General features: G+C 39.5%; 1 protein-coding gene across 1 annotated transcript in view; it reads right to left on the bottom strand.

Annotated features, from left to right (window-relative positions):
* The window catches only part of akap9 (A kinase (PRKA) anchor protein 9), a 105,273-nt gene extending 91,426 nt beyond the window's left edge, over window positions 1–13,847 (bottom strand). Inside the window, exon 1 of the mRNA XM_036145261.1 lies at window positions 13,607–13,847. Coding sequence (XP_036001154.1) covers window positions 13,607–13,654 — 48 coding nt within the window. The 5' untranslated portion in view covers window positions 13,655–13,847. The remainder of the gene's footprint in view (window positions 1–13,606) is intronic.
* Between the last annotated feature and the right edge of the window lie 3,201 nt (window positions 13,848–17,048).

The raw sequence follows: 17,048 nt of genomic DNA, 5'->3' as shown, positions 1-17,048 counted from the left end.
AATTAATATCATCCAAAACTGACTTTTTCAGGACACCTTACTAACAAAAAAGAAATGTGAAATTCAAGTGTTTCAGACATATAGAAAAAAAAAGATTTTGAAAGGTATTTTTTAACTGAAATATATAACAAAACAACAATTAATGATCTACCACAATAAAGCTCCAGTCATTCGACGTGGGCAATCTGGAGAAAAATAAAGGAACAATCAGAAGAGGGCGGTGAACACTCATCAGAAGATGCCGCTACGTGAAGCAAGCTCGGAGATTTGGGAAAGTTCACTCTGTTGAGCTGGAGATCAAAGAGGTAGGCCTATATCATATTGTTTTATTGTTATCGTGAAAGATTTCTTATCGTGAAAATAATTTGAGTTTATCTGGACAACAAGGAATTCCAAGTAAACCCCAAAAACAGCCAGTATTGTCAGGATTGTTATATTTTTGCTATTTTCTTTACTGTTGGTTTCATAAGAGCATCAATAAATTCTAAAAATCTAATTAAATGCAGTTACTTTGTGCAGATTGGTGATAAAAACTAAAAATCACACTTCCTTACGCAACTAGTGTCCTAATAAAACGCATTTCGGATTTAGTTTTAATGTGTTATATGCTCCATTGTTAAATCTTTTTTTAAGGATAGTATTTGGGTTTATTGTGCTAATTGGCATGCAGTCACAGCAACACAGTTCCCTAAGAAGCTGCAAGAAGCTGCAAATGGTCTTTTATCCTCAACAGTACCCCAATATATCATGATAAAATATTAAGTCCATGACGCTGACCTAGGAGCGTATAACAAAAACCAAGCATGATCTCAATACATGCAAACTCCACGCCAGGATTCGAACCCATGACCCATGAGTGCTCCCAACTCTGTCAGCCTTATCCTATCAAATTGAACCCACTGATTCTGAATAAAACTCAACTTTTTGAAATAAGATAAGACGAGACATTTGAATGTCTCTGAATCAGAGTGTGGGCGCGTGTGTGTGCAGCGGTTCTCCGTCTCAACGGAACGGTACATCGTGCCAGGAGAGAACCGCAAGACGGCACCTAACGATTTACACCAGCAACCTCTTCATCTTGCTCACCCACGCCACCTAATTCAGCTTTGGGAAACCTCCCTCCAGAAATGTGCTAAAGCAGCCGGCAGGTTCAAAACCCGTGGATTAAGGCGGCCTCATCACTGCCACACCTGTCACAGAGAGGATAAATAAATCCAGCTAGAACCTAGCCAACTCAGATTTGCATGGGGTGAACTACATTACCTTGTAATAGAGATAACGATTGTCCAAATATACATACATATATATAATTAGAAAAAAAACAGATAATCTCAAATTTGAACTCTGTAATGTAGTTGAAGCAGATTAGAGAAACAACATCTGTAATAAAGATGTTAAATGGACGTTTTTGTTTGTCGTGTTCTTTGTTTTTCATAAAGCTGATTTATTTTATCTATTCACCATCAGTGATAACACAGTCTGCTTTTTCCACCGTTGGTTTAACGCATTAGCAAATTAGAACATGAGCAGCACAGTCGGCAGGGGCCACAGGTGGCTGGATGGGCCTTCTGCCGTAGATCGTTTTCAGGCCACGCTAGCGGCCCAATCACCAGTCGGTAAAATGCCCCCCCGGCCGGCACCATATGACAGACAGCACACATCATACACCTTCAGAGACAGGTGCACCGCCAGTGCTCCAGCGCGCTTCTTCACAAGGACAGATGGTTAATGAACGGCCAAGGCAGGAACATGTGCCAATTAAGTTGACTGCATCAGCTCGCGGTACGGAAAAGCATCCAGCCTGAAGGTCATTTAATTTAGAACAAGATGCTTGATGCACAGTTTTTGGCCAGTGGACAAAAAAAAAAAAAAAAAAAAAAAAAAAAAGTTGCTTCACACAATGAAGAATCTGATTTGGTACCGCTTTTCTCTCAATGAAGACATTTTAAGCATAATATACAAAAAGGTAAATAGATTTTTTTTCTTGCACTGCAAAAAGAGAACTAAAAATAAGTAAAATGTTCTTGAAATGTATGTATTTCTCCTAGATTTGAGCAGCTAGATAAGATTATCTGCCAATGGAAAGAGTATTTTTACCCCTAAAATAACATAATTAGACATCCTGCACTTGAAATGTGATGGAGATGAATTGTTCCTATTTTAAGTGTAAAAATCTTATTCCATTGGCAAATAATCTTATTTACCTGGTCAAATCAAATAAAATTTCAAGAAATATTTTCTTATTTATAGCTCTATTTATGCAGTGTGTAAATATGAATATAATACATTTTCAACAAAAGAGGAAGATATGGTTGGATTGTAGCAAATAAGCAGGGTAACAGTCTGGGTGCTGTGAATGTGAGGTGTTCATCAGACTTACACCTGAGGTAAGTCAGCGGTCAATTACTGAAATATCAAATATTCTTTCCTGTTATAAACGGCTCCAAACTAAAAATTCCTGCTTCTGTCTGACTGTAAATGCATCAGCAACCAGAATGAAGGTTAGGGACATTTTGGTCTAGATGCATGAATGGGGTAATTGTGTGATCCCTGGATGTTTTTCTGTGTTTGATTTGAAATCCCAGAACCTGCACATCAGAAGGTTTGTGATTATTAATTAATAACTGAATTAAAACAAAATTTACACATGCAGTTTGAAAGCATTAAATAAATCAAAACCAGATAGAGAGACCTTAGAGAAAACCAGAAATGTGTAGTAGGGCTGAACAATTAATCACATCTGCAATATAGTCGGACTTTTAATAAACGCAATTTCCAAATCGCAGAGGTCTACAATTTTTGGCTGTGTAACAATTAATGGATAAGACGCGTCCTTTAGGTGTCGGTAAAATGTTTAAAAAGTAGGTTTGCCTTCACATGGAAGGGAAAAGAGATCATCTAATTTTATTACTTGTTTTAGAGTTTATATAATCATTTTTTTTGTTTTACCAGAAACCTTCAGGAATCTCACCATAGCATTAAGTTCTGGTCAAACTGTTTAATACATAGACTTGTTTGTTGGTTGCACTTTATGTTCAACGAGGATTGATGTCCAACTCAACAAGCTATTCTCTTGAATAATTATATTCTGATTAATAATAAAAACAATTTCTTGTTTTAAAGAGTCCTTGTTTACAAACATCTTTATCTACAGGCCATTTTTGTTGCTTGTTAAAAGCGCAATTATGATTGAAATATAGCGCAATTTTGATTTTTGACTAAATCATACAGCCCTAATCTGTATTTGCCAGTATTACCTTAATTAATTAACATTTCTGCTAACAACATCAATACTACGCCTGGACAGTGTGTAGGCTTAATGACACAACAAAGAGAGATAACCCTCGTGTTCTGACAAAATCCTAGTTCCCCTCTCAATTTAACACGAGTTAAAGGAACCAGAGGAAGGAAAAAGAAAGAGTGATGGCACATAATTCAGTGGCAATACTGAATCCACACAACTCCATTAAAAATTTACAATACAACTTAAAGTTATTTCCTCATATGTTTCTTTGGCTACTTTAGTGTGACATAGAAAAGGACTTTTTGATCACTGTATTGTACCAAACTGCAGCGGTAAATTCCTCCATTACCTTCCAGTTATCCAAAATAGGGCTGAACAATTAATCGCATTTTCAATATAATCGCGATTTAAAAAAACGCAATTTCCAAATCGCAGAGTCTGCAATTTTTGGCTATGTAACAATTAGGGAGTTAGACACGTCCATTAGGTGTTAGTAAAATGTTTGAAGTGGGTTTGCCTCCACATGGAAGGGAAGACAGGTGCAGCAGTGAGATAATCTAACTTTATTACTTGTTTTAGAGTTTATATAATCATACATAGCATTAAGTACTGGTCAATCAGTTTAATACATAGACTTGTTGGTTGCACTTTATGTTTAACAAGGATTGATGTCCAAATCAATTAAAAGCTGTTCTCTTGAATAATATTCTGATTAATAGAAACATTAAAAGTTCTTGTTTTAAATTGTCCTTGTTTACAAACATCTTTAATTAGAGGCCATTTTTGTTGCTTGTGGTTAATGCAGAGAATAGTCAAAATTGCAATTTTGGTTGAACTATATCGTAGGCAGAACGCAATCATTTCTGCTCCGAGTTTAGATGCTGTGGGTCTTTTAGCAACTAATCCACACGGAGAGGAAACAAAATGATTTGTTGTTTGTATATGTTTAAGAAGAGATGATAAATTAAACTGGGGAAAAAAAAAAATTGCATTAAATCGCAATATTAAGAAAGAAAAAAACAATTGCAATTAGATTATTTTCCAAAATCGTTCAGCCCTAATCCAAAACTGAATCACAGAGGTAACAGCTCCATGGGGGATGAGAAGAAATCCCTCTCTAAGTGAAAACTGGCCGGTTCTTTGAGGGAGATCCGTTTCTTGTGTCAGGTCAGGGTTCTGGTTCTGCCTCAGGGTCTCCTACCAGTAATATGAGCCTGGAAATGAGCCCATCTCATTTCAGCCAGTCTTTTTTCCAAAAACCAGCACCATACTGTGGTGGGGGAGTTGCAATACCCCAATGATCCTGGAGACCATGCTTTCCAGGGTTTTGCCGCCTCTTTTGGAGCGCAGATGAGTAAGACCACTTGTTGATGGAAAAAAAAAAAAAAAAACGGCATAGAAAAACGACGAACCTCAAGCAGAGTTTGACCCCTGGCTTCTGAGGTTCGGCTTAAAAAAAGCTAAATCAAGCAGGGCCCAACACTTATATTAACTTTGTGTTAAAAACCCTATAAACCAACATTAGTAAACTCTCAGTTAAGAGTCCTCAACCGCTCAAATGGAGACAAGTGTCACCGATTTTATGCACAACCTGAGTCCTACAGCAGCAGCTTAAACCACTGGGATCGTAGGCAGGGTTTGATGATGCTGTTGGAAAAAAAACAACAAAAAAAAAAAAACGTCAGAGGCTGACACGATAGAGCTGAGGGTAGGAGTCGTGGTCATGTTCCCACCTACTATTCGCAGCTTAAAAAGCTCAAAGTGCTCTTGATCTGAGCCTCCGCAGCTCCCCACATGACCCGCCCTCGTCCAAATATACCCACTTATCGGTGTTTCAAGAGGAGCTTTATCTACCTAAAGCCTGAGCACAGGAAATATAAAATCAACCGATGATCTAACAGGACCGGAGCTACGATGACGAATGCGAAGCAACCTTCGGTTCAGACTCGATACGAGTAACACATGAGCAGCAGCGAACCTGCCAGCAGGAATCACCCGCGGTTTTGCCTTTTGCTGAGCTGCTTAGCTCTGCAAGCTGCCCTATTTGGCATGGCTGCTGGCGGAGCATATGGAGACTCGAGGCCCGGGTAGCTGCACCACCATCTGGGTAAACAGAAACCACGTAGGTGTATCACCATCTGCTGTCTGAAAGCATGCACACAGGACTTTTCCTGCGAATCCCGAGTCTCGTTGTGACAGAAAACCAAACGATTATTAAGACTGGCCCTGTTTGCTTCCCTTACATACAGTGGGAGCAACTAGAAAAGTCAGACATTGTATTATGTGGATTATCTAAATGATTGCTGAATTACCTTTAATGTATTGGTGTTTCAAAGTGTTCAGTTTTTTTGGTCAAAACAGTGTTTTCATTTCCTCTTTATTTTATCCACAATTTAATTTAGATTAAACAAAATACAGGAGTCAACAAACATAATGCAGATGTAACTTGAGTATAGGTCTTTTTTTTTTAAAGTTTGCTTTTAAGAAAGAAAAAAAAGCGTGGATTTAGACAAATGAAGATATCTACAGTACCTCATGCAAGTGAGTACACCCTACAGACATACTGGAAATATTTTATTATATCTTTGCATGGGAACATTGAAGAGATGACACTTTTATACATCGTCATCCATCAACTTGTATTACAGTAAATCTGCTGTCCTCTAAAAATATAGCTCAACAAACAAGAAGTCAGTACAATATATGCTAAATGGTTAGAAACTAGCAGCAACACTGATAATGCTACATTTTTGTTTTTGCTTTAAGGACTGCCTGCTGAAATATCAATTTTGCTTATTACTTTTATTCCCATTTATAAAGGTTTTATCAATAAACTGAATGTAAAAAGCACTTTTCTAGTCAAAGCCACTTTCACCCACACACACTAAAACAATTCATGCACACACCGGTTGGCAACATGGGGTTAAATGCCTTGCCCAGGGGCACATCGGCATGTGAAAGACAGATAGGAATTGAACCCACAACCTTTGGGTTTCAAGGCGACTATTCTTCCTACTAAACCGCAGTCGCTACCGCTAACTCCAGTTCTGACCACACAACAAATGTTCAGAAATTAGCAAATGATTAAATTCTCTGTTACAAATTTTTTTTTTTTAAATCCAAGAAAGCTTATTTTTTTTAAACAATTATTCTGGAAAGTGTTATACATGCTTGGAGATGTTGGATATTAGCAGCTACATTAACTTTGATTAATAAAAAAAATTGTAGTCATTAAAAGTCAAAGAAATTAATATTTTTTTAATCCAATCAAATATGTGCAACTAGACAGATTAGCAGAACATGAAAACCATCTATGGTAAAGAAAAATAAAATATATTTTAAAAGGGTAAAAAATCTAATTGCATTGGTAGTTTATTAAAAAGCTCCTTCTGAGTCGCAGGAAAAATGCATGAGAGGGACTCATTTACTACATTCAAAAGCTATTTGAAAGACTTGAAGGAAGAAAGGTAGGACAAAAGTAAAAGGAAGGAAGGAAGGACAAAAGTAAAGGGAAGGAAGGAAGGAAGGACAAAAGTAAAAGGAAGGAAGGAAGGACAAAAGTAAAAGGAAGGAAGGAAGGAAGGACAAACGTAAAAGGAAGGAAGGAAGGACAAACGTAAAAGGAAGGAAGGAAGGACAAAAGTAAAAGGAAGATGGAAGGACAAAAGTAAAAGGAAGGAAGGAAGGAAGGAAGGAAGGAAGGAAGGAAGGAAGGAAGGAAGGAAGGAAGGAAGGAAGGAAGGACATAAGTAAAAGGAAGGAAGGACAAAGGTAAAAAGAATGAGGATGTCAGGACAAAAGTAAAAGGAAGGAAGGAAGGAAGGAAGTAAAAGGAAGGGCAAAAGTAAAAGGAAGGAAGGAAGAAATTAATGAATGAATGAATGAAGGAAGGAAGGAATGAAGGAAGGAAGGTAGGACAAAAGTAAAAGGAAGGAAGGAAGGAATGAAGGAAGGAAGGTAGGACAAAAGTAAAAGGAAGGAAGGAAGGAAGGACAAAAGTAAAAGGAAGGAAGGAAGGAAGGAAGGAAGGAAGGAAGGAAGGAAGGAAGGAAGGAAGAAATGAATGAATGAATGAATGAAGGAATGAATGAATGAAGGAAGGAAGGAAAGAAGGTAGGACAAAAGTAAAAGGAAGGAAGGAAGAATAAAGGATAAAAGGAGGAACATGAGGGTAGAAGGAAGAAAACAATGAATAATACAGCAAAAGATCGATGGATCAATGTAAAAAAAGAAGGAAAGGAATGAAACAAGGTAGGACATATGAAAGGATACAAGGAGTGGCAGAACAACAAAAAAGAAACAGAGGAAGGACAGAAGGAACATAAGACACAAAGAAGGACATAAGTAGCTGTACAAGGACGAAAGGAAAGAAAGTAGGACCTGAGGGAGGACACGAAACAGAAAGAACAAATATGGAGGAAGGACAAATAAAAAGGACAGAAGGAGGTATATGAGGAGGAAAGGGCCAAAAGAAAGACAGAATAAAGAACAAAAATACAATATTTTGGTTTATGTTGACAGCCAGATTTACGTCATGTTCACAGAATCCATCATTTTATTGCCCTTGTGTTTAATTCCTGAGAGAAATGCGGCGGCGAAAAGAAGGATTACGGAGCATCAGCAGATTCCTGTAGATTAAGGGGAGATCCACATTCCTACATGTCAGCAGCGACGCGTCGGTCAACACCAGGAAACACCAGGAAACCTGAGGCCATGGCGACCTTCGGCTTCACAGGATCTTCTGTAAACAACCGCAGAAACTTACCTGCAACACACCTGACTCCACATGGACACCAACACAGCCCGTAAACACTGTGGGACGGCCCGCAACCATTTAGACATTAACACTCATTTTAGCGTGACAATACGGGCAGATTGTGTCCTATTCTACTGTCCATAAAGGCGTTCTGTGAAGCCACATTAAGGCGAAACACCCAAAGTATTTCGGATAAAGTTCACATGACATTCCTATAAACGCCCACGGCTCTTAGAAACCAAACTGATGTTAGGAATCAGTGGCGATAGCAGGGAAAAAAAATAAAAATATTCAGGGCAGAGACGTCCAATATGTGTGCAAATAACTATTATTTCACACAACAGAATAAAACAAAGTGCCAAGAATCTGGGTAGGTTCCCCCACCGACGGCTGCAGAGAGAAATGTCTCCTCCACCAACGAGCAGAGGATCAATGGCGTGCACTAGATCCACTTAACAGGGGGAGCACTTTAAACAGCGCAGACTCGCTCAGGTCTGTCTTCAAAGCGTTCCCAGGAGGATAACTCGGTGTCCTCGCCTCTAGTGAGTAACTCAGACTTTGTTGTGAGCAAACAGCCAGGTACTTTTTAAATGCTTCTAGAGTTAAAAACGGCATGATTTCATCAGCGAACCAGCTGCGGCTCCTTGCTCCTAAATCTTTGTCACAATTTGCCTCGTTACGGCGACGAACTTGGATGCATTTTGTCGGGATGTTAACGTGACGGTCCAAACGCAAAGTAACGTAAAAGTGCAAAGGGAGAGAAAAGGAATGCATTTTTCTGCTTTTTTTTCCCTCCACTAAATAATATTGCATGTGCATTTTTCAATTCAATTCAATTTTATTTATATAGCGCCAATTCATGAAACATGTCATCTCGAGGCACTTTACAAAGTTAAAATCAATCATTATTATACAGATTGGTCAAAATTTCCTGTATAAGGGAACCAGTTGATTGCTTCAAAGTCCCGACAAGCAGCATTCCCTCCTGGAGAAGTGTAGAGCTACAGGGAGAGTCGTCTGCATTGTCCATGGCTTTGCAGCAATCCCTCATACTGAGCAAGCATGAAGCGACAGTGGAAAGAAAAACTCCCCATTAACGGGAAGGAAAAACCTCCAGCAGAACCAGGCTCAGTATGAACGGTCATCTGCCTCGGTCATTTGACCCCTTACTCATTGCTTTACGTGACATTTTTTACTGCAACATAATCAAGTGTGTTTTTGGGCATATTTCTAGCTGATTTGCACATTTACAAATGGATTATTTTCTACATTCTTGTTAAAAACAAAACAAAAAAAAACAGCTCTAGCTCAGTCGGATTGGATGTGGAGCGTTTCTGAATATGCCTTTTTAAGCCTTGCCACAAATTTTGGCTCCTAATTTTGACTCGGCCATTCGAACACACAGACATGCTGTGATCTAAGCCCATCCATTGGAGATCTGGCTGCATGCTTAGGCTCTTTGTCCTGCTGGACGGTGAAACCCGAGTCTCAACCCTTTTTCAGGCTCTAATATTTGTCCTTGTAATTACCTCCATCCATCCTCCCATCAACTCTGACCAACTTCCCCATCCCATAGCCACCCCATCTCTCCATCTCTGGAAAAACCATTCCCACAGCATGATGCTGTCACCACCACGTTTGGCCATGAGGAAGCTGAGTTTTGAGACGTGCACGGTTAGAATTCCCCCTTTATTGGCCATAAAGTTTCATTTTGATCAGAGCAATTATGGTCTTTTCTCCTACGTGGCTCGGGGGCAACTGGACCGGCTTTTTTTATACAGCGGCTTTCTTCTCGTCTCTCTTCGATAAAAGCCAGATTTGTGGACTGTGAAACTAATCGTTGCCACGTCTACAGCTATCCAGCCAGATTGATAACGTGTAACTCTCTCAGTTCTGCACGTTATCAGCCCCTTCTTTCAAAGATGAAATCGTGAATTCTGACAAATCAGATGTGACAGCAGCAGCTACGCGTGCGTCCTCCTGCGCCGCCATGTTTATGTTGGTTCAGCTGTGTGCTCTGCCGCTCTCACGCCGGTATGTCCCGCCTTAAACCACAACACTGCGACGTGATTGGCCCCAACCATTTTTGGTTGGGACACAAACGGTTGAGGCTGGAGCGGTACAAGGTGGATTCTGGCCTGTTTGTGAACACGAGAATTCATCCTGCAGGAGAGGTTAGTCAACAGCATCTCCTACATGAGCTGAAGATCTCTGCAGCTCCTCCAGAGTTACCATGGCCCTCTTGGCCTGCTTGTCTGATTAGCGATTTTCTCCTCAGCTTCGTAGTTTAGTTAGAGAGTGGCGTTGTCTTCGTAGGTTGACCACTGTGCCATCCTCTTTCCCTCTGAGAGATGATCAAATATTTACTTCCTTTACATCCTAACCTTGCTTTAAACTTCTTCCTGACCTGTCTGCGTTGTCTCTTCGTCTTCATGCTATTGTTTGTTAACTAATGCCCTTTAACAAGCCTTTAGGCCTTCACCTGGATTTCTACTGAGATTAAATTACACACAGGTTGACAATGTGCTCTGCTCTGAAGGCAATTAGTGGCACCGACCCTTTTATTTAATGGGGCTGCAGTAAAGGGGGGTACAAATACAAAAACATGCCACACTTTAAAGATTTTTGTAGAAAAAAAATCTCGATATATATATATTTTTAAATCATGCTGAATTTTCCAATTATTTGCCACTCTGTGTTGGTCCATCATGATGTGATGCACTGTAGTTAAACCAGGCGTCCTCACACCATAACCATCCAAGCCCTTTCTGTTCTAACCCATCTGAAACAGCACAGAATGAAAGAGAACAAGTATTTATCATTATTATTATTATTATTATTATTTTGAGCTCGTGTCACTGCATCATAAAAGGTAAAACCCTCCAGAGTCAATTAAGCCAATTAATCAACTACGTAATCTGTGCCAGTTATAGTCTGGTTGTCGCACAGTGACATGCAGGCCGCGTCCAGCTGAGTGATTAAGGCCTAAGTTAAGAAGATCAGCTGTCCTAAAACCGGCAGGAGAGAGAAACTGACCTTTTAGGCTAAATGAATCCTGAGAAAGACTACTTGTAATGGAAAGATACTCTATCAAAATGATCTACATTTTGATTTAATCTGGCTGCTTAATGTATGTTTGAACTGACCACAAAGGATTAATAAGAGGAAGAGAGCAACCAGCTTAAGGAAATGACCTTAAATTACATTTTTCCAAGAGATTCGTGAAAATAAAACCATATCATAGACCATCCTACATCCTTAAACCCTACATTATGACACTGTAGCTGATCAAATACGCATCTGACTCCATTAGTTATAGTAAAACCATTGTCAATATGCTCGATCCTGAAGTGAAATAAAAGATGTTAGAAATTTCTTACAGCCTTGGACAATACTATGGCAACAGCAGCCCACAATTTCCACTCTGCCTATTGTCTGGAGTGACTCAAAAGCTCACGGCTGCTTCTGCACAATGCATGAATGACGGCTTACACTTCAGTCAGACATCAACCAAGACTCATCCGTCGCTTGACTCCAAACACGCATCACCCGGTCACCAAATCTGACTGCTATAGGGGAAAAGCACAGGCCCAGCGTCTTTATCTCCGAACTAACAGTCGGATAAAAACCCGCATCAATTTTGAGGCAAAAGGAAGAGAGAGTCGTCGGACGTTTTTTTTTAAGACGGGAATTTCCAGAAAAGACAGAAAAGCAGGAACTTCAACCTTTATCAGACTTTTATCTAAGCCTGCAAGGTCTCATCTAACTACCGTCCCGCATAACAACACCCTTGATTTCTTTAAAGCATGTGAGGACATGGTGACATAGCACCGTGACGAGGAAGAAAAAAAAAATAAAAGAAAACAGCAGGCAGACTGGCCTACAGCACCAAACAGCCTTTTATAAGCCAGAATACCAGAGTAAAAACCAGGGAGATGGTCTCCGCACACCGCACAAAAGCTCAATTAAGTAAAAAATAAAAGTGTCCAAACAGCGCGTTTCATGTCTTTCTGCAGCTTCAGGTTGGGAATCGCTTCAACAAATGTTGCTTTTCTGTCTGTCTGACTGAATTCACCGCGGTTTTCCCTTTTAAGTGCGGCCAATCACAATCAGCAGCAGACTTTCCAGCGGCTCTACACTCAGCTGGACACGGGCTGGTATTAGATCGCCAGCATGATTTACCCTTAAATAAAACCAACACTTTTTCGTGCACAAAGATTTTAAAATGGACAACACGCTCCAATTCGGGTTATCCGAAACGATAAAAGCTACAATTATTCCGATCGCCGCTAAAATAATACATTGTCAAACAGTTATATTTATGTTGATTCCTGCTTCCATATGGAATAAACATCCAGAAAAATGTAGTCTTTAAGTGCTCATGTTGTAGAATAATAAACCCCTTTTTGATATTCGGCTCTTTATAGAGTATCGTAAGGTGATATTAGCTGCTCAGTTTTTTCTGGGTCACATCAACAGATGTGCTGCTCATAGCTTGCCCAGTGGTGGCGTTAAATCAGTGCCACCTTATTAAAAAGCAGTGGGTGGTGCTCTTTTGGTTTCCATGCCACATCTGCCCATGGTAAAAATGCGAGCAGGCACATTTCCAGACATTTGTCCTGTTCGTAACCAGCTAGGGCATGTCGTAGCAGCCTCGTTTCAGCCAGCTGACCCGCCGTGTGCAGCTACAGGTTTTCCAATGCTTTCAAACACACACACACAGACACTGCCTCAGCCAATGCAGGATTTGACAGATCCATCTCCGTAATCCCAGGGCAGCAACACATGCTGATGGGTGTAACGTTATCTCCACCCATTATGATATTAGTAATGCAGACGTATCAAATTTTGCAGCCAGCGCCAATTGATACGCCAGTCTCGCAGCTCTTAAGAGCTTCTGATTTAGTCTTTCTGGACATATATCGACAGAAGCGACACATGAGATCTTTGGCTACAGCAAAGATAAAACAGCATCTCTGATCTAAACCAGCTGGGTTTTTTTTTTTTCCCACAGCTACTGGTTTTTTTGGGGGGTAGAAACCCATACAAGAAACACCAGAAAAACTATGTTTAACTTAATGGCCTGCCTTATTTCATTCTCCATTCCTGGTATATTCTTGTTTGGGACACAAGACCTTTCTGGCAGGCGCAGCTCTGCTTTATCTAGCTGCTGAGGAAGGATAGACCCTGTAAATCCTGTTACACCAGCCTGTGAGAGTCTCACTTCAAGGTGCGAGTTTATAAGCCCTGAATAATGATATGACTGCCTGCACACTCCCTCAGTTACAGGAAAGGTAAAAAAAATAAAAAAAAGGTGAGCAGTGTAAGAGGAAAGAAATGTCAGACATGCAGCATGACAAAGGCTGGCTTTGGCTAGCAGTAGCAGCAGCTAACCCCCCTCCTTCCTCCTCCTCCTCCTCCTCCTCCTCAGCTGTCAGACGGAGCAGGGCGCATGACAGCTGAGGAGGTGGTATGAAGGGGGACGGGGGGAGAGGGGGGTCAAAACAGCTGACGGACATAACCGCGGATAAACAAGTCCTCCGGAGCAATTTGCTCTAACTTTGGAGCACTGTGGGGGGGTCTTGTTAGGGAGTTTGGAATCCTACCTTAGCTTTGCCGGCCTCCAGCTTCTTCTGCCTCTCCTCGTCCTCCATTCCCGCAGTCTCCGAGGCTGAAACGAGAAGAAAACGGCTTCATAAGAGACGCTCCCCGAGGAAGAGAAAAAAAAACAAAACCGCAGCGGACAGGAGAATATCTCTCCGACAGGTTTGGCTCGCAGTCACTGTCTATCTCCCTGATTGTAGTCCGCCGCCATATTTTCCACGTAAACATGAGACTCGACTGTGGTGACGTCGGGTAGGTGCATTCAATGCCACGCCCACCGGAGTGAATGTATGGCAAGTAGTTTTGTATTATAATAGCACAACGTGCACAACTAAAATGTGCGCGAGGGCGCCCTTAAAAAACATGGTGATATGTCAGCTACAGGACTGTCTCAGAAAATTAGAATATTGTGATAAAGTTCTTTATTTTCTGTAATGCAATTAAAAAACATGAAATGTCATACATTCTGGACTCATTACAAATCAACTGAAATATCGCAAGCCTTTTATTGTTTTAATATCTCTGATTATGGCTTACAGCTTAAGAAACCCAAATATCCTATCTCAAAACATTAGAATATTGTGAAAAAGTATACTAGTAGGCTATTCAACTAATCACTTGAATCATCTAATTATCTCGAAATACTGCAGGGTTTCCTGAGCCTTGAAAAACACTCAGCTTGGTTCAGTAAACTAAATCACAAGTATGGTAGTGGTTAAGAGACGACATGAGATTCTCACAGTAACTGGTGTACTGACCATGGCATTACTGTCCTTGATTGGCCTGCCAATTCCCCTGACCTGACCCCCATAGAGAATTTGTGGGGTATTGTGAAGAAGAAGCTGAAAGACACCAGACCCAACAATGCAAATGAGCTAAAGGCCGCTATTGAAGCATCCTGGGCATCCATAACACCTCAGCAATGCCACAGGCTGATTGCCTCCATGCCACGCCGCATTGATGCAGTAATCTGTGCAAAAGGATTCCCAACCAAGTACTGAGTGCATTAATGGACATTTTCAAATGTTTGATTTTGTTTTGCTTTTATAATTATTTTTTTTACTTAGTCTGAGGAAATATTCTAATATTTTGAGATAGGATTTTTGAGTTTTCTTAAGCTGTAAGCCGTAATCAGCGATATTAAAACAATAAAAGGCTTGCGATATTTCAGATGATTTGTAATGAATCCAGAATGTATGACATTTCATGTTTTTTAATTGCATTACAGAAAATAAAGAACTTTATCACAATATTCTAATTTTCTGAGACAGTCCTGTACTACCTAAACAATTTTTTTATTCTTATCAGAATGTCCAAACACTGCTGCTTGTTAATTACGTTGTAGTTGGTAGCTAAATAGGCCACTGATTGAGAGCAAAATAAAATGACTATTTCTCAATTTTTTAAAGGGAACATTTTATGCACAAACCACCTTTTTATCCTTTAAATACATGTTTTTTTTATTTCTTTTTTATTTTACTGAAAGAATAAACAAGTTCAACAACAATATATAATATCTACAAATAAACAAATATGCCAGGGGCTATGCCACAATAAACAAGAACAGTCAGGAGGAAAGACAAATAAACTGACAAACATATGTGCTGAGGAGTGTCAAATATACATATGTTTATATATATATACATATATTCTGCAAATAAACATATGTTCTACAACAAGGGTGTCAAACTAATTTCTATATGGAGCCACTTTGGCGTCATGAAGTCATTAAAAGGGCTGGTTGCATGTGTAGAGATGATACTTTTCATTCCATAATTTTCTTTCAGTTCACATAGTAGTATAAAAAATACACAGTAACATAAAAGTAGCACCCTTAGGCCCAGTTTATACAGTTTATCTGCAAAAAAAGTTGATATTGGAGTGAGTTACACTTACAGGAGGCACAGTTTTAGCCATTTTATACACTTTAAAAAGATATATGCCTCTATAGGGCCGGATAACACTGTTCTACAACATTAAGTTGTTCAGAGTTTTTAGTTGGGAACAGATTGATATGTTTTTTTTGTGCCTTTTGGTGAGAGGAGGGTTGAATAGTATGAAAATATTGCTTAAGTTCAATTAAATAAACATTAAAGTCTGGCTTTTTTTTTTTTTTTTTTGAAATTTGGCTAAAATAATTAAGAGATTGACAAGGAAAGGTTTGGGAAACATTACATTTTGCAGCTGAAAATCAAATAAAATGTTTTTCCAGAGAAGCTGAAAATCTTTTAAAATATTTGAATCCACATAGTTACAAAAGCGTTGGCAGAAAGTCTTATAAATACATATTGTTGTGCACTTGGAGTTTCTAGGAGTGCAGAAAAGTAGAATTTGGTCTCTACAGATACTGCGTAGATATCTTTATGTTCTGTTTGGTTTATATTTTTTCAAACTATTCTGTTTCATTTAACAATAACATCACAGTATTTGCTGCAGAACTGCTAAACAAAGTCATGGCCTTCCGGCTAACCAAATGTGCAAATCCGGCATTTTTATTTGCCGCAGCGATTTTGTAATTCAAGCTCAAGGAGGCTGAACAGGGTGGAGGAGAACGCTCTGTAACCTGGAGGAGGTCTTTGTTTTTCTCTTAAATAATTTTATTTCCAAAAGGCTCAACCTTGGGCTGCGTACGAAATGTTCTAATTATAGCCCCTAGCTCCTATTCCTAGCTCCTGTTCCCTGACCTTTCATGTGGTCAACAGTAAGAACTCTATTGAGGGGAGGAAAGAAGCTTCGAACTGCTGTGCTAATTTCGGACACCCTTTAACTCTAATGTCATTACGCAACGGAAACACACGTGGATGATGCTCGTCAAATCCAAGCCTAAAGCCTTCCGAAAAACAATTACAAAGTGGGCGCTCCTTTCTCTCGAGACATTTTCTTTCATTTCTGAGGTGGGCTGTGCTCAAAGGATTGTGACATTCCTTACAGCGCCTTAGCACCAGGAAGGGACATTGCATATATATATATATATATATATATATATATATATATATATATATATATATATATATATATATATATATATATATATATATATATATATATATATATAGGGCTGATATCGATGTCCGATATCAATGTTGGTGTTATACCCGATAAACGATATTTACCAATGTGTGTGTGTGTACACATTTATTTTTCTGTAATGGTAAAATTTTGTAAAAGTTTGTACCGGCTGAAAACTATGCTAACTGAATTTTTGAATATGGGTTTTTGAGTCTTGTTGTATTTTTTATTACTCTGCTTCATTTAAAAAACCCACAATCCTGGCTGCGATGCATCACTGCCACTGTCCCATGATCGTATGTACAGCAATAGTCAAAGATGGAGGTGCTTCACAGCTTTAGGACCCAGAAGACTTGGTGTGATTGCTGGAATTGCAAAGCAACACAATGTCCTGCCAACACTTTTCGACTTTAAGCTCGAGCCTACTTATGTTAT

This window comes from Fundulus heteroclitus, chromosome 13 (genome assembly GCF_011125445.2).
Source record: "Fundulus heteroclitus isolate FHET01 chromosome 13, MU-UCD_Fhet_4.1, whole genome shotgun sequence".
Lineage (NCBI taxonomy): Eukaryota > Metazoa > Chordata > Actinopteri > Cyprinodontiformes > Fundulidae > Fundulus > Fundulus heteroclitus.
The sequence above is the reverse complement of the archived record's forward strand: the minus strand, read 5'-3'. Positions and strand labels throughout refer to the sequence as shown.